Here is a 27619-nt window from a genome sequence, read left to right on the forward strand (position 1 = left end):
GATAATAAAATATGCACTGGCAAGAGCAACACAAGCCGCAAGTGCATTACAGGCTGGTTTTCACTTCCCGTCATTGTAGAGGGCAAAGCAGTCGGATCCAAAGGTTAATGTCCGCATCATTAGTGAATGACAGAGCATGCGTTCATGCCTGTTGGTTTAATTAAATGACAGGGAACGCATAAAATAGAGATTTATTCCTGGCCAACAGTTGCAGCAGTCCTAATGGAGCGCCACCTTCCAGATCGCCTCATTTGTGCCAACGCACTTCAAAGTGGATTGTTTTGTCACGGCCTGACAATAAAGGAACTCCTAATTAGATCATTTGTCAGCCAGCTGATTGCTTCCCTTCTTTATGCTGTGATGTACAGGAGAAAACGTGTCACTTTCAGCCGTGTCGCTGACGAGACCATTGATCTCTTCCTCCAGTGATCACATCGTGTGGCTGTAAATATTCTGCTAACTTATCTGCCAGAGCAACAATGACCATAAATAAGCCTGAGCTGTAGCTTGCGAGCATGCAGTCCTGATACTAACAGTATGGAGGACAGTGAAACAAAAGGATGAAATGGAATGGTGAATAGACACCCTCTACTGGAGGATCATTACAAAAACATCACAACCGCAACACCAGTGTTTTTGTTTCCTCTATTCTTCCGAAACAAAGTGCTTCAAAACCTCAGACTGAAAGAAACTCACGACAGCATGAACTTAAAATGCAAATATTCATATTGAACGGCTCTACTTTGTGCATGGACTACATTCCTGCTATTCTATAACAACATACACATTTTTGGGCCAGTTCTACTCCACTTTATGAATTAATCCTTTTCATTTGTTTTGTATTCCCATGAATACTGAAGCTTTCTCATGATTCAGGAATGAATTGGATTGGAGGTGGGTGCAGACATGACCAACTGAATCCAAAAGGATTTGAATTTGAAATCTGCAAGGTTATTTTATTTTATTTTGTGTGTTTCCACAATGAACATGCAACATATTAGCTCTGGCATGCACAAAACAAACTAGGCTGCTTGTTAAAGCATAAAAAAAAATGATTACAAAATATGTGAATGTCAACCTGTCAAAGTCATCATGTGATTCTAGCCTTTCTCTGTTCATCAAACGTATGGGCTCCTGCTAGCTTAAGCACCTCAGCATTCAACAGAGGGATGCTGCCACCCCTATCACAATGAGAACAGCCACGGCGATTCCCAGGCCAACAGACAGGCCCTTGCCGTCGCACTAGCCAACAGGCAGCTCTGGTGCATAAATAGGAGTGACCAAAAATGTGATGCTTCATTGCAGCTGAGAGCAGAAGACATTATGACTTACTGCAGATAAGAAATGCTTTTGATTTGTGGAGGAAACTAATTAGTAAAACTCTAAATGGATTTTCTCAGAGCTGTTGTGAAAGAGAAAGAGAAAGAGAGAGAGAAATAGAAAGAGAGTGAGCGAGAGACAGCGAAAGAGAGAGAGAGAAAGAGAGAATGAGAGAGTGAGAGAGAGAGAAAGAGAGAGAGAGAGAGAGAGAGAGAGAGAGAGAGACTTATCTAGGATAGCCGTTTTGTGCTGTGTCTTTATACTAATGTAACAGGCTGCAGCTTCATAATTCATATTTATATTATGTATTTATTTTTGCCCAAGCGCCCAACTGACGTGAAGGGCCTATTGTTTTTGCAACGCAGTAGACAACGAGTGACAAAAGCATTGTAGACAAAAGAAACACACTCGTATTTCTCCTTTTTTATGAAGTTCTAAAGTTCAATGTGATTCTAGATGCATCAGAGTTATGAGTGTTAGACTTGTGTGAACACTGCAATGACAAAACAATGATGAATAACGCAAATGAGGTATTGAAGGCAATAAATACAACATCTAAAACAAAACAGCATCGACATTGATAAATGTGTACAAAGAAAGGTACATATGAACGACCCATTCTGCATATGAACAGTCCCAAAGATGTCAACCGAGTGTTTCTTTATTTAAAGCTGGGGTTCCAAACGCCTGTGTTTGTGGGGAGGCGGGACTTCTGCACAAGGTGGACTGAAAGCAGGAAGAAGCCCACGCTGACTCCGCCCAGGACGATCACACCTGAGATCAGAGCACTGGTCACAGGATTCATAGACTGGGGGGAGTCTCCAGATGCTGCAAAGGGAAAGTTGAAGAAAACTAGAAACTTTAAACTGGCTTATTCTTTGACATGTTGAACATCCATTTCCATGATTATCGACTTTCTTTACACCCAGAAAGTATGGGTCACGTTTTCAGCAGTGCACACAGGAGCTTACCAAGTTGGGAGTTGTTGGCAGGAGTTTCATCTGAAAAAAGGATTGTAAAAATGTTAATTAGAAAGAAAATTCAGGTTAATTCGTTGGCTCTGTGGACTTATTGATGCATCTAGAGTCACATTTTTGCAATCTAAATATAATCAGAAGAAAAAAGGTTTAGAACTTATGATTCATCTGCCTTTCTGCTACAAGTAATTAATACTTGGTAAAGGTGGTGCGTGTGTGTCCCATAGACCCATGATCATTGTTTAACACCAACGCGACACACACCACACACAAAATATGAAGACAATGAGTTAGCTTAGCATAATGGCTGGAAATAAGGGAAACAGCCAGCTCTGTCGAAAAAACAAACACAATCCACCTGAAAGATCCTGAAAAGATATTTTTTAAAGGGAACAGCAGTGCAACAAAGCCACAGCTTGTGCATTACCAACACATAAAATCACATCTGTTTAATCAGGACAAGCGTTGCCACTTTGAGGGGTTTTATTTTTTCATTTTATCCGGACAGGGAACCAGTTTACAATCTACTGCTGCCTGCATCTACATATCGACAAGGCATGCCATTAGTATTGACCTTCTTATTCTGCAGTCGCTCTTCAAGGTGAAAGAAAAGAATGGGATCCGCCAAAACTATTCCTTTAAGAGTCACATTATTGCTCGTACCGCTCCTGGTGATGATTGGTCCTGCAGTAATGACGGCATTCCCAGACGCTGCTGGTGGGGAATCAAAAGTCTCCCCATCATCCCGCCTGCGCCGCCGACCGCAAATCTGCCAATCACAACCATTACATTTCAGTCCTCGTGAAAGTCAGGCAAACCTTACACACAGTCGGAAAGCTGAGAGTCATGGTTTCTGCACTGACTGGAATGAGCATGATGCAGTCGTCTGCCCGGCACAGCTTGGTGACGCAGTGCAGAAAGACTGTCGACATCTTCTGGTGTCTGTGCTTGACAAAACGGAAAACCTCAAAGGAAAAACGTCCCACCTGACTGTTCCCATTCTCGAAAACCGTCGTCTGCGTGTCTTTGTAGCAGCTGCGTCCAACACAGATACACACACATACACATTTGCACACACAGAAAGTGAGAGATTTCCCTTCTTAGATAAAAAGCTTAAATAATGTTGGAGAAAAGAGAAGGGGAAAGAAAAGTAGCATTCAATTGGAATAAGCCATTTGAACAGCCTGAATAGATAATGACTCAATTTTACGACTTATCAAGCCATCATGATGAGAAGGAAAGACACAGGATTACCCAAAGAAAAGGTCATAGCGGAGTTCATCATTAGGATTCCCTGAGGGGGTTGTGTAACAGTAGTCCATGAAGATGTTCCACCTGCAGAGAGAGAAACCTATGAGATGAGATGGAGGCTAGAGATCCAGCTGCACAAGGGAAAGCTCCAGCTCGAGTCTTTATCTGTTGCAGACTGGCGCCTTCATGCAGCACAATGACTTAATGGTGTAATGATTTAGTCCCCGTTGACAATGGTGGGAAAGATGCCTTCATTGACCAAAATGTCTCCCATGTTGAATTTATTATCATGACAAAATGCAACATGAGCATTTTCTCTGCAAAAGAGTTATCACATCAGAAAATCGATAGGAGAATAATTTGATGCTATTGGGTACCGTTTGTCTAAGTTTGTGGCTTTCACTGCAGCAAATACTCTGGTTTTCAGAGCCAGGCCAGCCATCGGAATGGAAAGAGGTTGGCTGTATGTGGAATCCTGTGCAGGATAAAGTCAGTGTTCAAAAGAGAGAATTAGTAGCGTTTCTTTTAAAATATGACATTTAAATTAACAGGGGCTGGAAAAAGAGACCCTGACTTGAGATAAGGCCAAATTCTACATTTATATTTGCTATTGTCAGGTAATTCCCTGAAAAGTAAATTCCAACTTCCGTAAGCTCTCAGCCCTGAACTCATCTGTTGAAGCGCAGTTTAAATACACTTTCATTTTTTTTTTTAAACAGACATAACTATTTCCTTGCTGGGGTGAGGGAGATTTCATTCTACTGTGGGCTACTGATGGAGTTTGTTGACGATAATATAAGATATATGTGAATATCTTGGACTTTGAAGAATACTGGTGCTTTAGTTTCCTGTTTGTTTTCCACATCAGGCTCAATGCGTAGAATCATTAGTCTTAAAGGAGACAAAAGATGTTCTGCACCAGTTTAGCTTTTAAATAATTTTCATCTGCATAAGGCAGAAAAAAATTCACGAGCAGTTTGATGCATTTTAAAACACGATGTCATTTTCACTGAATATTTGAACCCTATATTCTGAATTATTGTGTAGAAGTTGAATGTGTGTGTGCGTGCGTGTGTGTACTCACATTGTACAGGATCATATTCAATGTGCTCACAAATGTGCCGTTGTTGTCCTTGACAGATACAGCAGCAGAGGAGCTGTGGAGAGGAGCAACACATTCATGCCGCCGCTAATTATTGCTCTCCGGTGGGTGTTTGCTTTCATAGATTTAATTAAGTTGATTTAGTCTAATATAGTGATGATAACCCTGGAGTACATTTAGTTATTTATGTGAAAGTATAGAGGGATGTATGCATGCAAATTCGAATTTAAGTCATTAAGAAAATATGCATATTAAAAAAGAGAATTAGACATGAACCCAATAAATGCAGTTGCTTAATTGTCACCACAGTTCGGGAGCACAACAAACACATCGTGATTCAATCTTAAATAAATTAAAGAAGCTTCAGTTTGCTGCTGAGAGATTGCTTTGGCAGCGACTCACGATGCCAGCTGCGAGTTATTGACCAGGTACTCCAGCGGGTAGCTGCAGCTGAATTTATACAGCAAACCAGGAAGGTAGCTGATGATAGCTGGGGGGTCAGGGGTGTCGATGTAACCCGAGACGTTCCCGATTTGTACCAGAGACATGTTTCCGTAGGCGTTGGCTCCGTAGACCGTGCTGACCTGCAAAGAGAAATATCTCAGGCCTGTTATTAGGCATGGTTCTGAGAAAAACAACAACAACAACAACAACACAATGAAGGCGTATTACTGTAAATAAAACAATGCTATTATTTCAGTGTATTATGTACCACCAGGCTGTTAGCACAGGCCTCCAGAGTGCTGAGACTGATGCTGAACAGCACCACGGCTGGGAAGGTGTTGTTGTTGATGAAGCCCCGACACTGTGTATCACCGTGGCGACCGTTCAGGGCCAAATCAGCATCAGTGTAACCAGAGAAGAGCACAGGACAGAAGTTGACCTTCAAAGTGATTGTCTGAACTCCACAGTACACACTGATGTCCCTCTCACCTGGAGGAATAGGGAAGCAGAGAAAAGACTCAAAAACAGTGTTTGAATTAAAAAGAATCTCAGGTCTCACAACAACAATTACTAATCACTTCTTTTCTTTCTTTTTTTTACTGGGGATTGTCACTTAGGGTGGCACGGTGGCGTAGTGGTTCGTGCTGTCGCCTCACGGCACAACATACTGGATTCAAATCCTATTTATGTGCAGTTTGGATGGCTGTCACTTAAACCAAAGATGTCCCAAAGGGCCCATGCATGAACTGCAATGTAGTTTTGGTTCTGAGTTTTTTTTGCATCAGATTGCACCTGAACTTTTGATCTGGCTGCAAGCATTGATGTCCAGAGGATTGCTGTACATCAAAGCAACGTTTTCTGATATTACAGTCATGAAACAGAGAATGAAATCCTGCAGGACTCTAATTCTACAAAGACCCGGATTTAAAAACTTGTTATTGGCTGTTGTAGTGGTGCAAAGAAAACTTTAAATAATAACGTAATCACAAACATTGCTGCAAAGATAACGCATGCAGGGACCAATATTCATCAATATATAACAGAGGTGTGAAGGCCAGTACTTCAGATAAGAAAACTGATGTCAAAGGTCAAATGTTTTGAAGCATACAGAAGCAGCAAAGCAACAATGTTTAGCTTCATATCAAGCAATACTATGGATCACAGGTCATATACTTATGCCAAAGTTTGTTCTGTCTGTAGCTATTCTCTGCAAGAAGGAGTCTGAATTATTAAGATTGTTTCCAATTTGTTTTCCTAATTAAGATTTAGGGATAAAAAATATGGATCTGTTAAATCCATTGAAATTTAAAAGGAAGATCTGTTCTAAATGTATTTTCATGCCGTTCAACCCATCTGTACACGTAGGAATTGTCAGATAAAATACACCATAACCATCAGAAGATAATAAGACGATGCTGCAGCTATCTCATTCAGCTAATGTTGTAGTTCATGTTTAACGAGGTGTAATATTTGTATTTGTTTTGATGGTGAAATGAAAGTCAGATAAATGCATCGAGGTAGAACTGACTTTTATGTTCAGATATAAAGGAGCACCATTAAAACTGTACATTCCATTATAGTGCAAATGACAGCTAATTTACATTCCAAATTAAGTATTTATAATCAGACATTAATATATATGTATAATTTAAAGCACATTATAACCGAAGCTAAAATGAAACATATAATGTAATATTTGAATGGACTTGTTTAAATATTCTATTGCTGATTAAGAATTCCTCCCATAAGACATTCACAACTGGTGACAGCTTGTAAATGCTTGCTGACATAACATATTCATTTATATTAAATGTCCCATATTTAACACTTGAGAATGTGTATTTTATTTGTCTATAAACATTTAATAAATACTTTATAACATGATGCAAACATTGCTTGTGTGTAAACCTTATTATTAAGCATCTGTTAATATGAATTTACTTGTTGGAGGTTCTTAATGCAAGGAGTTGATTTGTTTTAAGTTCCATGAATCATGTATCTCATGCTCTGCCGATGATCCACACCGTTTGGTGAGATTCAGAGTGTATTGATTGTAGTTGTGTTCTCACCAGGAAACCTGCTGTGGTAGGTGGCGTCACAGTTGTACCCGTTAAACTGCGTGGAAACTGCGTTACTCATCATCAGGAAGATGAAGCACATACGTGTCATTTCAGTGCTTGAGAAAAGCTTGCCCACTGTCATCTTCAGAAGGTCAGCATTGCTTTGGATGCATTCCTCTGGTGTTTTCTTTTCTTCTTCTTCTTTGTTTGTTTGGATAAATAAATAAAAAAACACTTCTTATCTTGCAACTTGATGTTGAAAAGCAATGTTTACCAATTCCACCGCTGCTGCTCGCTCTGACCTCTATCAGGGTAATAAAAGCTTCTTTCCACAGGCTCCCCCTAATCCTTGTTATCCTGCTTCCTGTGCACCTCAGACGGTCGTGCCAGCCCCAAACCTCTATTACCCTAACCCTTATAAACCGAGGTCACCCCTCTCTCCATCTCGATTTACCCCACTCCCCTCCCTCAACCCCCACCTCTATTTTTCCTACAATTATTTACCTGTTCTTTGCCTTTTCAAGAGTAATTGCCTGGGATGCCCCCACCCCACCTCCCCACACCTCCATTGTTTGGGACAATAGAAAAGTCCCACACTGTGGCATGTAGTTGTCGGTGGCAACCAGGACCCCTAAACCAAACACAGCATGGGTCTTGTGTGTATCTGCTGTGTGTGTGCACTGATAAGGACATGAGAAACTCCCTCAACCTGAATGGCAAAGACAAATCTATTGAAAGCACCCAGAAACCTGAGCATCTTTGGAGGGTTCCCACTTGTCTCTCCTCGGCCTGATCTCTGTCTGTCAGCTCCCGCATGAACGGCAGGCCTCAGAAAGGGGGCCTCGTCCTGGGGATTAAGCTGTCATCGGTTGCTGCGGCGGCCCACGGTGACACAAGCATGAAAGTTGACTCACAGCTGTGTGCGGGTACTTGTGATGCACAAGACATCACTTAGAGCAAAGGCTTTCAGTGGTCATTTCTGTGCTACGTTCCATCAAGGTAACCCACCCGCCGCAGATTTTACTGCAGTTCATGTAACAACGTAATATGAACGTGCATTTAAAAGCCTGACATTTGAGTTTACGTGACCAGAGGTACTGTGTGTTGTACAAGGGCTATTTTTGGTGTAAATTAAATCCTGTTGGGTTTTCTTAAATGACTTTTTTTTATTTAATATTATATAAAGTGATCTGCTCATTGTATAATTAAAGACCTTTCATCCAGAGTCATTTATGCTTTTATTTGAACAAAAATGAGACTCAGAGGGGAGTTAATATGCCGAATACTTTCATCAATTATTAATAACCATTTATTAATAACCAATAACCAATTTTATCAATTCATTGGTTTTGGTCTTTTTGAATGATTTGATAATTGTAAAAACAAAAACCGAATTTTCTTTTCAATTGTGTTAGCCTTATCTTTTTAAATGGTTTTCAATAAATACTAAATTTGCTGTGTTTCAAAAGAATAATTAAATGGCAAAAAAAGGAACAAGCAAAAAAGCAGAAGAAACTATCTGAAAATGATAAGATTTCTGACTCATTTATTACGTTTTTAATCCATAAATCGTGTTTGCACTCGTTTAATTAACTATGTAGCCAACAGATAATTATTTTAATACTTTTTTCCCTTCTACAAAATGCCAGAATAATGTGCAGCAGATTCACTTTGGGCACACCTGTGCTTGTGCAAACTCTCTTTATGGTCACAATCTTGGAGATGGAGTTAGTTTCATGTCAGTGTCCTCAATATCAGTCAATGCTGCAACTGCAGATACGAATAAACACACATTCATATCAATTGCCAATTCATGTAATTTTTCCGTCTTGTTTTCTATATTCACGGATTGGATTTTAATCCCCCTCATATTGGGCGGTTACTCAATGAGCTCAACATCTTAAATTTACCGTTTGAGGAGAGAAACATGAGGTAATCTGGATTATTTTTTGGCCAGTGATCTGGGAAAATAGAATATTTGATCTTCTGTCATGGTGCTTGAATAAATCCAAACTATTGCCATGTTTTTCTAACATCTGTATTTTTTAAAAATTTATTTTGTGAAAAATGTCTGTTATTTTAGTATAAATTATGATATATTTTAGTGGTGGCTCTTTGTTGCTCTGGGCTCCCTTCTTCTTAGCTCATTATTTCTCAACTGCCCCCCCCACACAAACCCACAGCCGGTTGATCTGGTGCCGTTCTGATCTCAGTTGTGTCAAAGTTTCGGAATCAGTTATACCAAGATAAAGAACTGCTTCATAAAAAGCACGTTTGAGTAAGAATACCTCATTTTTTTTGGTTCCTTTTTCTATTTGTGACTTTGTTGTCCTCTAACAAATCTGTATTTCACTTGGTTTAGAGACTGATCCTGTGGTCGCCTCCAGATTGAAAGTCATGCCGGTTCTGAGGAGCCATGAGAAACATGGTCTGCAGGTGTTTGCTATTCACTGCTGCTCACCTGAACGCTATGATGAGGTAGCCACATTCAGCGCAAACAGGATCGGATGACCACATGAACATGTAATTAATACATGTGGTGAACATGTCACTGCCCTGCTTATTTTACAACTCCCACCCAGCAAATGACCTATTTAGCTAATGTGGTGCCATGTGCTCTACTTCTGCTCTCCAGTTACATGACTTTCCTTAAATGTCACATATTATACCCTTTTTCCACAAGGTATCGCAGTTCCCAGACACTTATATGAAATATCTGTGACAGTCTTTGGTCAAAATAGCAAACAGATGCTGCACGACAGCGTCCCTCTTTTCTGTCTCAAACAGCTCTGTCACAAATGCCTCTGAAAACAAGACCGGAAATAAGTTCATAGCGGGCAGCTGAACGCTACCATGGTAACCCGGTGAGGGGACTTTTTTAGCACACACTGCCAATTTTCGCCGGAACATTACCATCAAAAATAAACTTTATCCACTCTGTTCTTCTTCTTCTTCTTCTTTGACTCATGGACGAGCCACAGGTAGAGCGTGGACGTGCGGAGCGCAGACACGGGGAGAGTGCACACACATCTCGTGAACCTGCCCCCTGATGTGACATCACAACGGGGGAGAGTGCTGCCAGACATGTTTCAATACTTGATTAAAAAACTACACAAACTACGCAGGATTGACATTTTAGTTTACATTTGCAGTTTTTGGGTTGGTAATGACCCAAAACCACCAAATATTAGTGTAGAAACATGAGAAAAGTGATTTTCTTTTCATGATATGTCCCCTTTAAGATGAGGCCAGTGGGGAAACAAAGACCCATATGGACAGAGCAGTGTTCAAAGGCGTGGTTATCATGCTGATTGTCATCTCTAATTGAACTTTGCATTACATTCACAGCAAGATTCCTGGTAAAATCTCCCTTTTCTCCACTTCGTGTTTTCACTTCTACCTGTTGTGTTGCAGGAAATGCGTTTTCATTCTCACTATGTCTAGTCTCAACTCCCCTGAGCTTTTTGAAAACCCATTGCAAGTCGTTGTGCTCAGAGACTTTTAATGGCTCAAGACAACTTTGATCTGGCTGATAGAGCCGTCTCCATCGGATCAACCTGAAATCCAGGCTCAACAAATGGATGTCTAAATCATACAATCAGCGCTGCATCACAAGTCCTGAGAGAGTGTGGCTGTAATCTGAAGCTCCAGTTTCAGCACAGGCAGGAAAACGAAGCCCTCGACAAAGACTCAGCTGTGGTTTGATCCCCATGAGTCATGTCTCCACAAGCCAATAAGATATCTTAATTCATCTAAACTGGGTTTAAAGTTTTTGGGTTAAAAGATTGCTTTTTGTTGCCATGGATATTTGTAGGGTACCTGAAAAGTATAAAGATGAAAAGATGAAAAAGGGGAAAATAAAATGATAATTAAAGCCGCAGTGTTGTAGGCCCTCGCCGGCCGACAGGCCGATGAGCTGACCCGCCGACGCACGCCGCTTTCGTCCTGAGTGCTTCACAAGTGTTTAGATTTGAGCTGCATACGTAGCTCACAGTTTAGTCAAATCGTTATTTGGATTATATGGCCATCTGCCATCAGGAGTTTTAAAGTTTCAATCCAATATGGCCGCCTTCCTGTGTGTCTGGGGGTGTGGCCATAATAATATTTTTTTTTTGGCCTGACATGACGCATGTCTGTACCGAATTTCGTGGCTGTCCGATAAAGTTGGCGTCGGACCCCTCCCCATAGGCCCAATGCATTTTGATTTTTGTAGCTGGCGCTGGCGTGCCACTTTTTCATGCCCAATTTTGAAACACATAAAATAATAAATTCTTCGCCGGTTCTGAGCTTGGTTCAAAATTTGGTGAGTTTTCGAGCATGTTCAAGGGGGTCAAACAGTTACAAACTCGTGTTTGTGGATGTCTGTGTGTGTGCGTTTGTGTTGTTTAGTGTCGGGGTGTGTGTGTGTGCTGTTGAGTGTCGGTGTGTGTGGGGCGTGAGTGTGTTGGTCGTCGTCAACAGCAAGGCAAAGTTGAATGCCGAGGGTTGACTCGCTGCGCTCGTCAACTTGTCGTCTTCTGCGTTGCAAAAGCAATAGCCCCTTACGCCTAGGATAGGCGCTCGGGCCTAATGATTTCATTTCAATGATCTGCTACAGATTCAGACTATTTAAAAGAGTTTGAATTTTCTCCCCAAAATAAAATAAATAAACCAGTATCATATCAAAGTGGTAAGATTTATGCAGAGAGCGTGATGCATGTTTAATTTATAGTATTGAAAGATGTTGACTCAATCAATCAATCAATCAAATCTTTATTGCAGACACAATGGACACAGACACAGTTTGTAGGATGCAAAAATTGCTTAAATTTATCGTCAAACAGAAAAAAATGAAGCATTAATATTCAATTGCAGTGGAAAATAAATCTTCAATTCTTGACTGTGTCATTTACAACAAAGTATTGCAGTGTAAAAGTAGCTCCATTGAGACATTGTGCGTCAGTTCGGATAACGTGGTAGACTTCATTTTTTTGGCGGCACTGTACTGCCCCCGTGTGTTCAGTATATGGTAGTGCATAGAACGCAATAGAAATGTCCAATAACTCAATGGACACTTCAGCGCTTGTGACTAATAAAAGACAGTAATAATAAATGTACTCAATATTTGCCAAGAGTTTCAATAAAAAATATGCTTTTATGACCTCATTATAGTAAATTCGTTCCCAGACCTCATCAATATAGTTTATTTTAAGCTGTTTGTCAACATTAAGTTGTCTTCACTGAACAAAAATATTTCTATAATGCAATTTTGCAATGACAGAAAAATCCATCACACTGTTAGAAATGTATATAGAGTTGAGCTCAAACTGAAATGACTGTTTTCATTCCTTTGACATAAGAAGCAGTTTATCGACGCAATCAAACCCATCAACACAGCATATCTAGTTTAAAGGTGTTCTGGACATGTAAAATATATATATTTAAAGTAGTTCCTATTTGACCATGAAGGAGAATGATTGCGTGCTGCGTCACATGACCTGACCTCCACAGTCACCTGACCTAAGTCCAGTGGAAGGTAGTTTGGGATAAGATGGGCCGTAGAATGAATGTTAAAGGGTTAACAAGTTAACAAAACCATTTCAGGAGACTACCTCACAAAGGTCATCGAGAGAATGCTCCGTGAGTAAACCAGTAATCAAAGCAAAGGGAGGTGTTAGAGATAAAGTCTCTAACTTATGTCGGGGTAATTCCCTGACAGGAGGCTAGTTATGTTTTACATAACATGCATATACCGGTAGGTGCATTTGTAGTTTTGATGCATTCAGTGAAAATCTACAATGCAAATACAATAGTCTTGAAAATAAAGAAAACCATGAAATGAGGTGTGTCCAAACCTTTGACCTGCAGTGTCAAAGGTTTGGACACACCTTTGTATGCATATACATTATATACTGTTTATGCATCATGGAAAGTACACTTAAATTTATAGTGCATATTCTGCTGGTCTAGTGCACCATGGTGAAGCCATAGAACTGTTTAGTGAGCAAAAGAAAAACACATTTTTCATATACCGTACATATATATTTGTTATTTTGTCTCTGAAAATATTGAAGTTTAAGAATTTGAAAAGTTGACTTTTTTAGGTCTGAGAAGCTTTGAAAAATACTGTACCCATTAACCAATATTACAAGCATTATTACTGCTACTGTACAAAGTCCACCGTGTCATGTCTGAAGCAACTTGCATTCCTGATGCATATGATCACGTTCCGTCTCCCCACATCCAGGCCAGGACGCTCAAGTGATCGGTCTGCAGAGAAACCAATAGTCTACCAATAAGTTATTGGATGAATGTAGAGGAGGATAAGATGAAATATGTGGAGTATGCAGCAGCATGCAATCCTAGAATAGCACTCTGTAGAACAAATACCTCTGCCAAGTCCCAACAATCTCCTTTCACTCAAGTCTGATCAAAACTCACCCCTGAAGCCTTCATCTAACTGAGTTTATAAATGTCAGCCAGATTACATACGGTGGATCGGGATTGAATTTATATCCGCAACAGATTTTACAGTCATAAAAAACAACCTTATAAATGACTGATTTTTAAGAACCGTGCATTTTTCCAGGAGAAATGCAAAAAAGAATGATGAACAAGGCCCTGTCTCACTCATGTTAAAGAAAGTGAAAGATAAAATCCTGGATCTGCACTAGAATGTAATGAGGCCGACTCTAACCAAGAACAATGAATCATTTTGATTTTTTTGAGGCTTCTTCTGCTAACAAACCAATAAATATGCGTCTGAAGTATGATTTAGAAAAACATACAACATACCAAGTGTGTATTACTTATTCCAATGATGTAGTGCTGTCAAATGTGTCTGTTTGTATTTATAGGCAAGATACCAGATTTCTGTGAAACCTTGTGGAAGGATGGGTCTCGGTTTTATTCAATGTTGTGAGATGAGCTGTGGGTCTTGACATAAACAAATGAACAAAAATACATGCTTAGGGTGTGCTTCTGTATGGTTGTGTACATTTTGGTGCAGGTACAAATGGAATTCGAATCCCCCCCCCCCCCCCCCCCAGACTTGAAATCTTAAATTATGATCAGAGGCCCTTATGAGTTCGATTTTAGTGAATAACGCTGGTCTTGCTGGTTTCCATTTGGTTCCAGTATAATGATTCAAAAATGCTACAGAGTAAAAATGAGGCCTGGAATCAGACCTTTTAATAATCAGGCCTGTATTCCCTTCATCAGGCCCTGGTGCGACCTGCACCTATGCCCGCTCCTTCACTCATGCCTCGGCCCCGTCCGTCATCCAGCCCGCCGGCGCGGACCCGGGCGGTGTGACGGAGCACGCCCGCCATTTCCCCTCCTCGGAGGTCTTCTTTTGCTATAAAGGGAACAGCGGCAGGAGGAGGAGGAGCGATGAAGGCCGGCAGGAGGAGGAGGAGGAGGAGGGACGCTGGGCTCTGGTGTGCCACATCGGGATGAGCGAGAGACAGGGACCCGGTCTAGTGAGTCAGCAGCACCGCAATCACGGCGTCGAGCAGCGCGACGAGGAGGAAGCAAGCCGACGTTGTTTAGTTGATATATTTATTCCGCCTTCCTTCTGGTCAGCCACATCCTAGTTCTGCTTTGTTGTTGTTGTTTCACTAAGGGGGGGGTAGAATAAGTGTTTGTGTTGGGGGGGCGTCCGGCGAGGCTCCGGACGAGGCGGAGGTTTAATTTGAATTGTTAAACGCTCTTATCCGGAGACGAACGCGGACGAAGCTCGACATTTTTGGTTGCGTCGAGGAAGCGATGATGTCGGGGCAGAGCATTACGGACCGGATAACCGCAGCCCAGCACAGTGTGACGGGGTCCGCCGTGTCGAAGACCGTATGCAAGGCCACCACTCACGAAGTCATGGGCCCGAAAAAGAAGCATCTGGACTGTGAGTATCTTCTTAAAATGGAATTTTAAATTGTTTTTTAAAAGCTAAGTCGCCGCGGCTAATGCGCCGTCCGAGCTATTGGCGATGGAAGAGCTAACCAGGCCTCAAAGCCTCGGGATAGGCTACATGCTACTGCTGCTAATGTCGTGGGAGATTATGCTGTTTAAAACCCCCTAAATGGGCCTTGTTGACATCGGTTCAGACATTACGGAGTAATTTTGAAATGGCCAAGGCTTTAAGGGCACCTATAAACAATATTCTCTTCATTTTCCACCAGTCGTTATCAAACTAGCTTGTCCTTCTTGTCCGGGGTTTGTTCCACCGCTCTCGTGTCCGTTTTTAAAATACTCCTTCATTTACAGCTTAAATATTGAGCCCATAAAGCGGTAAATCAGGTTAAACATTGATTCGGCTGGCAGCTGACGGTGTGCCCGAGCGTTCACAGGGAAGCTCCGAATCTCCCATCTTGCTGCACCTGCAGCGGCACAAGCGTGCGTTTCAGCTCGGCGGCGGGGTGAAGGGACACCTGCTGTCGGGGTCCCTTCACGGGGACTTTGCGTTGCTTCAGACACAACGAGGTGGCAGTGTGTGAGGGCGGAAATCACAGCGGCACCACATAAACCTCTGTTTGTTCTGGTGCACTTGGTCGGAGGAGGAGGAGGAGGAGGTGGTGCAGCACTGGTAGTTTTTCTGTGCATTGATCTGTGCTTGTAAATGCATGATGTCAGTAATGAAAGTGTTTTTATGCAGGTTCTAAGAGGTAAGTCCAGGAGAAAGTTCAACGCTTGTATGTATTCGGGCACGACGGCGCTGATTTAGAGCAAAGGCCGATTCCATTGGCTCTTTTGTCTTGGTTATTTGTGGTGAGTATTTGCATTTGATCTTGGGGTTGCAGGTTCCACACCTGCTGCTTAGGGACTCCCGTGAGGTGAGATGTGTGGCACTAGTGTGGATGGTACAAAGGTATAACGGAGGGGGGGGGCAGGCATTGTCTGAGCCAGCAGTGGGCTGGAGGGAGTATAAACCCGGTGAGTCGACCTCGGCGAGGTGTCCGGTGTTGTCTGGACGTTTTGATGACAAATTATTTGTGAAAATAAGAAGTCGATAAAAATATCTTTTTTATAAGCTGCTCCTTGCAGCTAACATAAGAGGGTGAAGATGTAGTAAATAAAGAGACTCGATGTTTGAACTCGATGGGGAATCTCGATTTTCATTGGACAGAAATCATGCATCCAACATTATCAAAATGGCAGCCATCAGAGATCTGGCATTGTTAAAGACAATGGGAGCAAAAAAAAAAACTGGATTGATCCCCCCCCCCTTTCTGGGTCAAAACCAAAATGTGATAATATAGCACATGCCCAACCATGGGGTAATCCATCAAGGAATTAATGTCAAAAATACAAATGGTTCCAAAAATGACGTGAGACGATCAGAAAATTGAGAAATTCTCGAATGTGCTTTTATCCAGTCCCGCTTCGATTCCCTAAAACTCAACATCCCTCCAGTACCGAATTCATTAGTAGTTGTGTAAATCTAACAGGTACCGTTGAAGATAATCTCATGTACTGTACTAATATTGCGTTTGTATGATCACATAACCATCATACGGCTGTTTCCGTAATTCCAAAGACTTGAGGTTTTCTCTGATCTCACTTCTTTCAGTATACAGCCACACTTCAGCCTCCCTGAGGTACGCCTCCCTATTCTAAAACAGATCTGTAATGGAGTTCACCTCTGCAGGAGCCAAGTGCTGGTGCCAATCCTCGCTTTTCTCTCTAATGAACACCTTGAGCAGGCAGGAACTTGAATAAAAATGAATAAAAAGCCTGTTTTTCAGACTAAATCCTAATTGATTTGCTGAAAGCCTCAGAGTGACTCTCTGCGGCTTTCTATTGAGCACGATAATGTTGCATCAATGCATTTGTGTTGCATGAATTGACAAGACTAGAAATTGTCATCCAGTGAATATTTATCCATCTGATTAATACGTGACAGTGCTGCCAGTGTGCCCTCCTCCCCCATGGTCCTCCTCCCTCCTCCTCCCTGCCCGTCTCCTCTCCACCGTCATCGTCTTTATCATCATGTCGGGGTAGTTCTTTAGCCATACATACTAATGGCTGCTGATTCTGTTAAAGGTGCTCCCGCCCTCCCTTTGAGAAGTCAAATGTGGGACAGAAGGGGACCCAGATACTCCTTCAGACCGATCACTGCTGTGAACGGCAGGTCTTTAGCATCGCTGCATCATTTATCCAGCATATGCACGAACAAATGAGCAGAGGAAGTGGAGCAGAATAAATATGGTTGAAGTCTTCATGCCACACGCTTCAAGTCTGTCTACTTTTAAAGGTTGTTAATGAACATCAGTTTGAGATTGCTGCTTCTGTACCCTGATTGCATTGCCTTTTTAAGATGATGAATTACTGTTACTCGTGGGAGTCTTTGGCAGGAAACGGTCGTCTTAGCATGCGGTTGTTCTGCTTTACATGTTTGTGATTAGCGTGGTTTGAATTGAGGTAAAGTAATGTCTGATGTTGTTGCTTTGCACATTTTGGTGCAAGGGTAGCATTAGCAGCGCTAACACGGCGAGCCTCAGTGGCGCTGAGCTGACTGGTTGTTTCCGGGTCGTTTCAGTCAGTCTTTTATGATTATGGCCCATGAAAACAGAACCATAAAAAATCTGAATGGCTGGAAATGTGTCGGGAGACGGGCGTTGAACCAGCGAACTGTGATGAGCGCCGGCCGCTTCCTGCTCGGCTGAGCAATGTGTGATTGGTCCCCAATACTAACAAACATGTCGTGAGTCCTTTTGATAAAGTGATCCATGACAGCTGTCTGAATGAAAAGGATCCCATTTTTCCTTGACCAACTTGCAATGTGAACAATTGAGTTTAAAATGTCTTCTGATGACACGTGGGTTAAATGTGTGAATAAATCAGATGCATGTAAAATAAGTGTTTTAAATAACAATTTTATTCTCTTCCACCAAATGTTGGAGGGACTGAGCCAAAACTGGAGGCGAGAATGACTCGGTCCCGCATGTTGCCACACGCTTCATGTGTGCTTATGATAAATGAGTGTTATAAGGTCTTTGTTTTTATCGGGAAAAAATAAACAAATATTTAGTATTGCATTACTAAGATGCCCGGTGACACACGAGGAAGCTGGTGATTGCGTCGGTCTCTCTTCCTGGCATCGCTGAGTCACTTCTGATCTTGTGAGAGGAAAGACGTGGAAGAGAACATTATCAATCACTGCATACAATAATTGAACTTTTATTTTTCTTAAACGGGTATTCTGCGTGATCGTGATCAGCTGAACCTCGTGGTCTTACGGTCTTCCTTCCTTTCCGTTTCAGATTTGATCCACTGCACCAACGAGATGAATGTGAACATTCCCCAACTGGCCGACTCGCTGTTTGAGAGAACCACCAACACCAGCTGGGTGGTTGTGTTCAAGTCGCTGATCACCACACACCACCTCATGGTGTACGGCAACGAGGTGAGCGCAGGCCTCGCAGCACGCTAATGCTCTATTCTCCTGACGCCTGGTGACGTTAAACCGCTTTCCTCCTCCTCCAGCGCTTCGTCCAGTACTTGGCTTCGAGGAACACACTTTTCAATCTCAGTAATTTTTTGGACAAAAGTGGATTACAAGGTAATGATTTGATTATTTCTGAATCGTACTGAATATGTGCTCCGTTTTTTTTAGAAGGAGATGAAGTAATTCTTCGGTATTCCCTTCTGTATTTCAGGATATGACATGTCCACATTCATCAGGAGGTATAGTCGATACCTGAATGAGAAGGCGGTTTCATACAGACAGGTAGCATTTGACTTCACAAAAGTTAAACGAGGGTAAGAACGGTTTTTGTTTTGTAAACGTTTTTTTTTTCTGTTTGCAGTTGGATGCATTACATCCTCAGTGTCCGTATATTCCTGGAATGTTTCTCTTGAATTTCTTAAACTTTCATGGAATTTTTAGATTTAAGGTCAAGTTTAATGTGACCTCCAAAAACAAATTTGTCTGATATCCACAAATTATATCAAACACAATTTTTACATGTGATGTCCTCAAATGGACTTTTGTTTGACATCAAATCCTCCTCCCTCCCTCCCTCCCTCCCTCCTCGGTGCCCTCTCCTGCTCCCCATGTGTCCTCAGAGTGGACGGGGTAATGAGAACCATGAATACAGAGAAGCTGCTCAAGACCATCCCCATCATTCAGAACCAGATGGACGCCCTCCTCGATTTCAATGTGAGTTGAAGGTGAAGCCTCCCGCGGCGTTGCGGCTCGTGGTCCTCTGGAGCTCGCAGGTTGAGCTGAGGCTGCTACGAAAGAATCCAACGCCACGCATGGGAGGACGTTTGCCAACGAAATTGACGTGGAGAAGCTGGAAGAGAAATTTGTTGATTTGCTTTCCCTCAGGTCAATGCCAACGAGCTGACTAACGGAGTAATCAATGCTGCCTTCATGCTCCTCTTTAAAGACTCCATCAGGCTCTTTGCTGCTTATAATGAAGGCATCATCAACCTACTTGGTAAGATCTTCAGCCTTCTCTTTGTTTCTTGTTCATTTTGCGGGTGCTGATTCAACTGTTCAACTGTTTTTTTCCCCCAAACAGAGAAATACTTCGACATGAAAAAGACTCAGTGTAAAGAGGGCCTGGATATTTACAAGAAGTTTCTTACCCGAATGACTCGAATATCAGAGTTCCTCAAAGTAGCAGAGGTACAGTGTGTTCATTTCCTCTCGGGTTGTGTCTGAACCGTCTTCATGTTGCGGAGACGCAACTTTATCTTTGCTTCCTCTCTCGTCTCTGCAGCAGGTGGGCATCGATCGTGGAGACATTCCAGACCTTTCACAGGTACGCACTGACCTTCACAAGCAATCTGAAAATGGGATTCCCCTCTTGTTAGGAACACCTTTCTTCCTCTAGCTTCTTTCTGACTGCTCTCGTTTTCTCTGCACAGTTTAAAGTGTCGTTCTCCCGACACAAATACTCTTTGAAATGAAATGCGCTGCATGATTTCCCTCTCGAGAGCATGTCTGCCAGAGGGTTTCTTTGTTTTCTTTCTCTTCTGCCTTTTTCTTCTTTTTGTCCTTTCCACAGTAAATAAAGGTGTTTTTAGAGGAAGTGCTGTAGATGCAACCCACTCAGTAAATCTGCATAGTGACAGTTAGATGTTTTTATTAAAAATAATGCCATAAACTGCACATACTGTTGTGCTGTGCTGTAGGGACCGATCTTGCATCAATATTTTATACCCAGAGAAGTGCAGCTAAAAGCATTGTCTAACTGTCGCCACCTTTATATTCTGTATCTCCCCCTTTCCACTTCAGTTCACGGTTTGTGTAAGTACTTTCATTTCACTCTTCAGTGTCTGTGACTTGCCTCAGTGTTGTCTTTTTTGCATGACTGTCTCCTCCATTGTGGCGAAAAACCAGTTGAAGGAAAAAGCGCCCGCCGTGGTAAATTCAGTTCATCCTGGTCACGCCACTGAGGTGCGAACCTATTGTGTAGTTAATCGACTGTAAAATGGCTGGCCAGTTGTGCTTAGACACGGCCAATTCATCAGCACCCGGGCTGTTGAAAGCGCCGTGGTGCAGTCTGTCATCCGTCAGTTATTCTCATCCAAAGTAGCCTCTCAGCTGGAATGCGGCCATCGACCAGTGGTGGGTAACCAGTAGCCCAAAGATGGTTTACATCCATGCCGTTTTCCAATCTAATTGCCTGTCTATCGGTGTATTTCCCGTTGTTTTCTCTATCATTCTCGGTTGCCCACCACTGTCCTCCTGTACAGGCGGAACTCGCTGCATATAATGTTGTGTTTCTGTCATGGCAGGCTCCCAGTAGCCTTCTGGAAGCTCTGGAGCAGCACTTGGCCTCTTTGGAGGGCAAGAAGGTGAAAGATTCCACTGCAGCCAGCAGGTACTTTCAGTATCAGTGTTTCTGAAAAGCGCTCAACCTTTTGCCTTTTTTTTTTTTTTTTTTTTCAATAATGCAATTCAAAAGGCCTTTCAGATTGGCAAGCTGTTAGGACAGTACGAACGGTACGAGCTGAACCACTTGAGACTAGATGACGTGAAAGTTAGAAATGATGAAGCATGTGCCAATAAAATAGACGGGGGGGAAAAAAAATCAATGATTTGATCAACTTGTGTCTTTCCCACAGGGCCAGCACTCTGTCAAATGCAGTCTCGTCTCTGGCCAGCACAGGGATGTCCTTCACCAAAGTGGATGAGCGGGAGAAGCAGGCGGCGCTCGAAGAGGAACAGGCTCGACTCAAAGCCCTGAAGGTGGTTCTAACTTCTGCCATTAAAAAAAAAAGAGATAAAAACAATCAATCAATCGATCTTATCATTAGCATGCAAATACCACAGCTGCTCGCATGTTTTAACGTGACCCTCTCTCTCAGGAGCAGAGGCTCAAAGAGCTGTCCAAGAGGCCCTCCTTTTCCACCACTGACACATCACCGATCTCCACCACCGGGGGCGCCATCACCACAGCACCAGCTGTCGACCTCTTCTCTACGCCCAGCTGCTCCAACGGGTACTGCTTAGATCTTTACGCACTGCTTAACCTCTCTCTGTCTGTCTGTCTGTCTGTCTGTGTGTGTGTGTGTGTGTGTGTGTGTGTGTGTGTGTGTGTGTGTGTGTTCTTTTCACCTCGGCTGTCTTAAACTTGCAGTGACTAGGGTGACGCTGTCGCCTCACTGTAAGAAGGTACCGGGTGCGATTCATAAATGTGAAGTTGGTGAAAGATTCAAGCAATAATTCTATGCTAGGCTGACTTGAGTTTGTTCCTCCTGTTTCTGATTGCGTTTGCAGGGCTGTGAAGATGGCGAGTGATCTGTTTGACCTGCGGTCGACCTTCCAGCCCTCCGTGCAGTCGGGCTCAACGGGGCTTCCGGTGGCCACGGCGTGGGCAGGTAGTGCTTCTGGACATTTCTGTGCATGCGCTCCTTCTCTTGTTGTCTGACTCTCATGCCCACCTCTCCCTCCTTTTTTGTTTTTCTTCTTTTCTCTCTCTCGTCTGCTTGCCTAGATCCTTTCGCGTCTGCTGAAGCTGGAGATGACTCCATGCCAAATCTTAACCCTTTCCTCTCAAAGCTCGTTGTAGATGCTACTCACTTACCCGTCGTGTCTTCAGACGGTGTTAGCTTTTCCTCTAGGACATCTGGTCATGAAATGTTTGGTGGTAATGACTCATTTTGTTTCTCTAAAGTCTTGTTCATTTATCTGTAGTCACTAGTAAGCGTGACAGACTTGCATGGTTGCTGTTTAGGTGTTGGTCTCTGTCTGTGCAGGTCATAGCAAGCCGAAGTTGTGGTATTATTGTAGCGACACACTAGAGGCCATACACCCATTTTTTGCTTTACAGCTACCGCTCATCTTCTCTTAGTGAACAGTTTGGTGTTGTATTGTAATACAAACATGCCAGAGCTTTACATTGAAACCTGTTCTTCTTTTACCAACACTATTTTTGATTCTCCAGATCGTTACAATCCCTTTATTGACACAAACTCATCCGTTTCAACCAATTACAAACGCACAGTGCGGATAGAACACTCCGTCTCAGGTACTACGATGGTTCACCATCTCAACCTATGTTTCCCGAGCCCTGGAAAACATAGGCTCTTATGCAATACCCCCCAGGGGTCTGTGATTTTTGGTGTTTATGGTAGATTTGTGGACGAGAAGTAATGATAAAGGAAAGGTTTGACATTTTGGGAAATGCACTTATTTTACCTTCTTTGCTCTTTACATCCTGTACAAGAACCGGCCAAGTCGGTGTCTGAGTGAACGTAGCAAGCTGGCGATACAGCACGAAGTCAGCGGTTTGGTGACTCCTGTGCACCATCTATAGCTGCGAAGTGTAAAAGCACGCCGTAGGAAGCCAGAGGGAGACGCTGAGACCAGAAGACAAGATCAACCTCCATGTAACGAGAGGAATTGCTTGATGCTTTAAATGGAAACGTCTCACTAGCTGCGACTGTCACACGGCAGGCCGTCTGTTCGTGGACCGCCGGTGGGATGGGGTGGCGTTGGGTCGACGCGTCGGTTCCGCGTCAAACCGATTGCACAGACGAGGGTCTTCAGCTCGACTACGTGATCTCTGGAACACCAAACACTGTTTAAGATGAACCAAATACGTCTGAGCTTTCGTGGTGGGTTTTCTTAAAGCGAAGCTAGGCTAGCGTTTCCCCCCTGCTGCCACTCTTTATGCTAAGCTGAGCTAAGCTAGCCAGGTGAAGACTCGGAGAGACGGGAAGTATTTCTCAAAATGTCAACACTATTCCTCAAGTGACTTTTTAATAAAATATCTGCAATATTTGTTTGACTATTTAACCCTTCAACACTTTTATCCATCCGTCTCGTTACTTAAACCTAGAATTTAACCATCACAAAGTCATTAGCTTTCTTCTTTCTGCCTGTATTACTGTCGTTTTCCTGCTTTTTCTCTGGCCTGGACTTGAAATGCCTTCTTTTTTTCCCTCTCTCTCTTCTTCTTCTTGCTCCATGTTTGTCTTTCTGTTTCCTATGGCGTGTCAGACTCCTTCTGTGGTCCAGTATCCACTGCCCAGCACCTCCCACACCAGGCTCCTTTCCCCACAGAGCCCTCTACTGTAGCAGGCCTATTTAGAGGTAGAGTACTGAACACTGCATCCCGAGCACTCCGGGCAGTAGATTGATGCTCGCTTACCGGACGGCGGCTCAGAGAAAGCCGTTTGAGTCGGGATCGATTTGATATACCAACACTGTACTTATACGTCTGGGCTAGAAACCAAAAGTCTTAGTAGTGGTCAGTTTTGATATTAATTTCACTTTCTCATCCCTTAGGATACTCGACACCGCAGGCGCCCCCGCAGCAGCCGTCAGGGGGGCTGCAGGTGGACTTTGAGTCAGTTTTTGGAACCAAAGCGACAAGCAGCAACAGCCTCAATTCTGAAGGTGAGAATTTTGCCTTTAGGTTAACGCTCAGTAGCGTTGTGTATCGTCATTCGGTGGAAATGCTGAAAGGTAGTTTGCAGGCGGTGAGTCGGCATCCTGTGTTGCATTAAGCCGTTCTCTGAAACTAAACTTCAGTCTGACTGCAGCAGGCATGCACCAAATAAAAGTCACATGGCTGGAAAACAAGCTCAAGGATATAAAGAAAAGCACATTGTTAATATGGTCCGGTGAATTTTCAACCCGATATATCCCTTCTGCCACGGAAATCAAAATATGAAACGCTCACTGGGCCTGATCTGGATTGGACATTAGCCTGTGTAAAAGCGTTGTGCTAATATGACCCGTATATCAATCGTTATTAACTTTTGATGAAGACAAACTACACTAGAAACACAAGCGCCAAAAGTGTTCCGCCTGGAGTACGCAACGTTCCAGACATTCCGTAATTCTCCTCGTGGACTGACGTCTCTCCAGACGTCGTCCCGCGCCGTCGCTCACTCGAACAACGCCGCAGGTTTGCAGTGGTTTTGGGTCGGGGCTCCTCTTGCTGGCGACCCAGTGGCTCTGCCCCAGATGTGTTCCTGTTTGCATTTCTGCCTTTCTACAGGGGTGGAGCAGTCTGGTTCGGGTTAGTCACGAATTGTGATAAATGGTGGCCGCGTTGCACTTTTAAAATCAATTAAATGAATAAAACACAATATTACATTGTCTCGGGGAAATAAATTAGCAATTTGCAAATTGTTGAGTTCTGTTTCTATGTTTGTGTCTCATCAGATCTTGTTGGGGGGATCCTTAAACCGACTCTCGCCGGTTCCAACCTGCCAAGCAGTCAGCAGCCAGAGAGGCTGGTGTCCGATGACCTTGACTCCTCTCTGGCCAACCTTGTTGGCAGTGAGTGTGATGCTCTTAGCTCCAATAATAATAAAGCATGGGTTCACTAAGGCACAAACTGTAAAAGTATCTGTGGACGGACGTCTTGTGTTTTACCCTCCATTGAATTTTGTTTTTCAGACCTTGGCATTGGGAACGGCACGATGAAAAAGTAAGAGCTAGTGATGTAAGACACGGAGGCGGTGCCAGCTGTGTGCGTTCAGGGCACTCACAATGTGTTTCAATCTGCAGTGACATGCACTGGAGCCAGCCGGGGGAGAAGAGGATGACCGGCGGCACCAACTGGCAGCCCAAAGCGGCGCCGAGCACGACCTGGAACCCCGTCTCTATGGTGACGGGCTTCTCTCTGTAGTCGTCATGACTTCTGCTTCCTTTTTTTGTCCGTCTTATTTCACTGGTTGATGCATCGCGTCATTGATCTTCACGGGCCCCGTCTGTCTCTCTTCAGCCTCCATCAATTATGGCCTTCCCTGCCACCACGCCCACAGGCATGATGGGATATGGGATGGTGAGTGTAAAGGCACGTGTGCATTAATGTATATAGACCCACTTTCTGCTGGCGGGCACTAGGTCGTCTAGATTATTTGGCTTTACATTCATAAAACGAGTAACTGACAGCCTCCGTTGCCGAAATGGCTTCTCTCACCTCTGTGCTACGCGCTGCAGCCTCCTCCAATGGGCCCTATGGGGGCGATGAACCCGCCAGCCATGATGTACTCCCAGCCGGCGATGAGGCCACCCAACCCCTTTGGCTCGGTGTCGAGCGCTCAGGTGGGTGCAGCGGCTCTGACTCATCAGAACGCTGGCGTTCGCCGTGCATTGACCCCGTCGTCGGGTTGAGTCCATTGTCTGTGATGTTCGCTGTTAGCTCTGTTGTCGCGTGAACAGTGCTGAAGATGACAGTTTTGACAACGGATGCTTCACGCTCTTGAGCTGAACGGAGCAAAAAAACTGAATCATCTCTTTTGACTCCTTTGTTTTTCCTCCATCCCTTTTTATTCAGACTTCCTTCATCCAAACTAACCTCACCCTACCTCCAGTCTCCGTACTGACTCTGTGACTTCTCCTCTTGTCCTCCGACTCCCTCTATTTCTTCTTGAAATAGCCGTCTGCAGCCTCTAGTCCTTCCAGCCAGAGTCCCCTCCGAGCCCCGGGACAGGACCCGTTTGCTCACCTCTCTCTCAAGGATTTCTTGTAGAACATCTCTTTAGGTACAGCATGCCTACGCTGGTGGGGGGGCACCTGCACGTGTCGCATGTTCAGTGTTCATACCATTTTGTTTCGGCTCGGCCGTGACATGCTTTGCTCGTTTTTGTCTGTTTGTTTTGACGCTTTAACATTGCCGGCCTCATTGATCGTCAGCCATCGCATATTGGTGAAACCGGTTTTTCCTCTGAGCCCTGCGGCCAAGATGAATTCAAATGACTGTTTGCTAAGCGCGTTCCTCTCAAGTTACTGTTGCTAACTATTTAGACTTTTCATTCTTAAATATACACGTCTGACGACAATGATGGTAATTTTATCCGTCAAATAAATTGATTATAGTTCATGGAACGTGGGTTTCAATACAAGTGCTCTTCTTGATCATCGTCTATCGATTTCTTTTCTCAAAGCTTGCTGGCAGATGAGCGTGTTCATCTAACGTCTCCGTGGGCTTGTCTTGGGCTGATCGCTGTTGTTTTCTTCAACTGAGTCTCTCAATCAAGTGAAAAGGGAAACTTAAATATCTATTTAATGGCTACTATCATGCTAAGAGTCTACAGATAGTAGGTCGTGGCCAAGAAGTCTTCATACAATGAGACATTTGTAGTCCTTTTATTGCAGCATTGTAATTCATTAGTATAGGATTGACTAATTTGTTTTAAAATAACCGTTTAGCTGACGTGCTAATTATTATAGCATCACTTTGGACTTTAATGTTTGCTGTATTCTGGACTATAACTGTCCACAAATCGGATGCAGAGCAGGATAGACCAGCAACCAGCAGGCTAGTCTTTGTTGGTAGAGACAGATCTGTATAAAATAGGAGGCGTTACAGTTAATTAACTCAAACGCCCCCCCCCCCCCCCAACAACCTGAAGTCAAAACGATAATCGTAATATAACGCAATACTCGTCTCTGACAGGTTAAAGATCCATGCCAACACAAACGCTGATGGCTTTTACCTCCAGATATACACGATGTCTATTTGTTCTTATTTTAAGGCTGTAACTCGGACTAACCCTTCATCATCGCTCTTCCTGAGGCCCAGCTAACACCACTTTAACCCGACAGATCTGTCTCGACTAGTTAACAGTTGCCGAGACTGAAAGTGGGCGGTTGTGTTGGGGGGGGGGGCGTGTCGTCTCACGCATCAATCATCCATATTCCCATCTTAGCCTTTTGCTTACGTTTGTTTGTCTGTCTTGCAGATGCAGTTCATGTAATTTGAAGAAGAGCATCTCTGGGAAGATGAAGCACTTAGCAGCGAAGCGCTGTCCCTGTTGAAGTCTAATTCCTGACGCGTTCACATACCCTGTAATACAGACGGAACACAACGGTGCGAGTATGGCGCCAGCTCACACTGATTATTTGGTGACCCAGACGAGACGTGACGCTGCCGTCTAAAAGGCCCTTTTTAAAGCGGCTCTCTGCCCATTTGACAGGCCAGTCTGCAAAGCTAAGTTCTGGGTGCTGAGAACCTTTGATGTTATGTATTTTCAACATACCTGTGCTGTTGTAGGATGCGAGGGCTTGATGT

General features: G+C 43.4%; 2 protein-coding genes across 2 annotated transcripts; one reads left to right on the forward strand and one right to left on the reverse strand.

Moving 5' to 3' along the window:
• Positions 1-1981: 1981 nt before the first annotated feature.
• On the reverse strand, positions 1982-7263 carry zpld1b (zona pellucida-like domain containing 1b). The gene is made up of 10 exons (XM_068745758.1): positions 7164-7263; positions 5363-5583; positions 5053-5234; positions 4633-4705; positions 3926-4023; positions 3552-3632; positions 3161-3332; positions 2961-3066; positions 2292-2321; positions 1982-2148 (listed from the first exon to the last, which is right to left on the reverse strand). Exons 1-10 carry the CDS (start codon positions 7261-7263, stop codon positions 1982-1984), a joined length of 1230 nt encoding a protein of 409 aa, XP_068601859.1.
• A 7640-nt stretch (positions 7264-14903) lies between these two features.
• picalmb (phosphatidylinositol binding clathrin assembly protein b) lies at positions 14904-26077 on the forward strand. The gene is made up of 21 exons (XM_068745907.1): positions 14904-15033; positions 18392-18534; positions 18615-18690; positions 18788-18890; positions 19197-19290; positions 19462-19573; positions 19658-19764; positions 19859-19900; positions 20377-20388; positions 20880-20965; positions 21210-21333; positions 21453-21586; positions 21865-21965; positions 23590-23682; positions 23878-23988; positions 24763-24879; positions 25000-25030; positions 25111-25210; positions 25328-25387; positions 25546-25650; positions 25985-26077. The coding sequence occupies exons 1-21, from the start codon at positions 14904-14906 to the stop codon at positions 26075-26077; spliced, it is 1974 nt and encodes a 657-aa protein (XP_068602008.1).
• Positions 26078-27619: the final 1542 nt, after the last annotated feature.

Source organism: Brachionichthys hirsutus, chromosome 11 (genome assembly GCF_040956055.1).
Source record: "Brachionichthys hirsutus isolate HB-005 chromosome 11, CSIRO-AGI_Bhir_v1, whole genome shotgun sequence".
NCBI classification, from domain to species: domain Eukaryota; kingdom Metazoa; phylum Chordata; class Actinopteri; order Lophiiformes; family Brachionichthyidae; genus Brachionichthys; species Brachionichthys hirsutus.

Excerpts from the sequence above, each read along its gene's own strand:
- zpld1b (XM_068745758.1), bottom strand. The coding sequence starts at position 7,263 with ATGACACGTATGTGCTTCATCTTCCTGATGATGAGTAACGCAGTTTCC. Across the intron at positions 5,235-5,362 it reads CCTGTGCTAACAGCCTGGTG|GTCAGCACGGTCTACGGAGC; the intron begins GTACATAATACA and ends TTCTCTTTGCAG. Across the intron at positions 4,024-4,632 it reads TGAATATGATCCTGTACAAT|GATTCCACATACAGCCAACC; the intron begins GTGAGTACACAC and ends TATCCTGCACAG.
- picalmb (XM_068745907.1), top strand. The coding sequence starts at position 14,904 with ATGTCGGGGCAGAGCATTACGGACCGGATAACCGCAGCCCAGCACAGT. Across the intron at positions 23,989-24,762 it reads CAACAGCCTCAATTCTGAAG|ATCTTGTTGGGGGGATCCTT; the intron begins GTGAGAATTTTG and ends GTGTCTCATCAG. Across the intron at positions 25,211-25,327 it reads CCTGGAACCCCGTCTCTATG|CCTCCATCAATTATGGCCTT; the intron begins GTGACGGGCTTC and ends GTCTCTCTTCAG.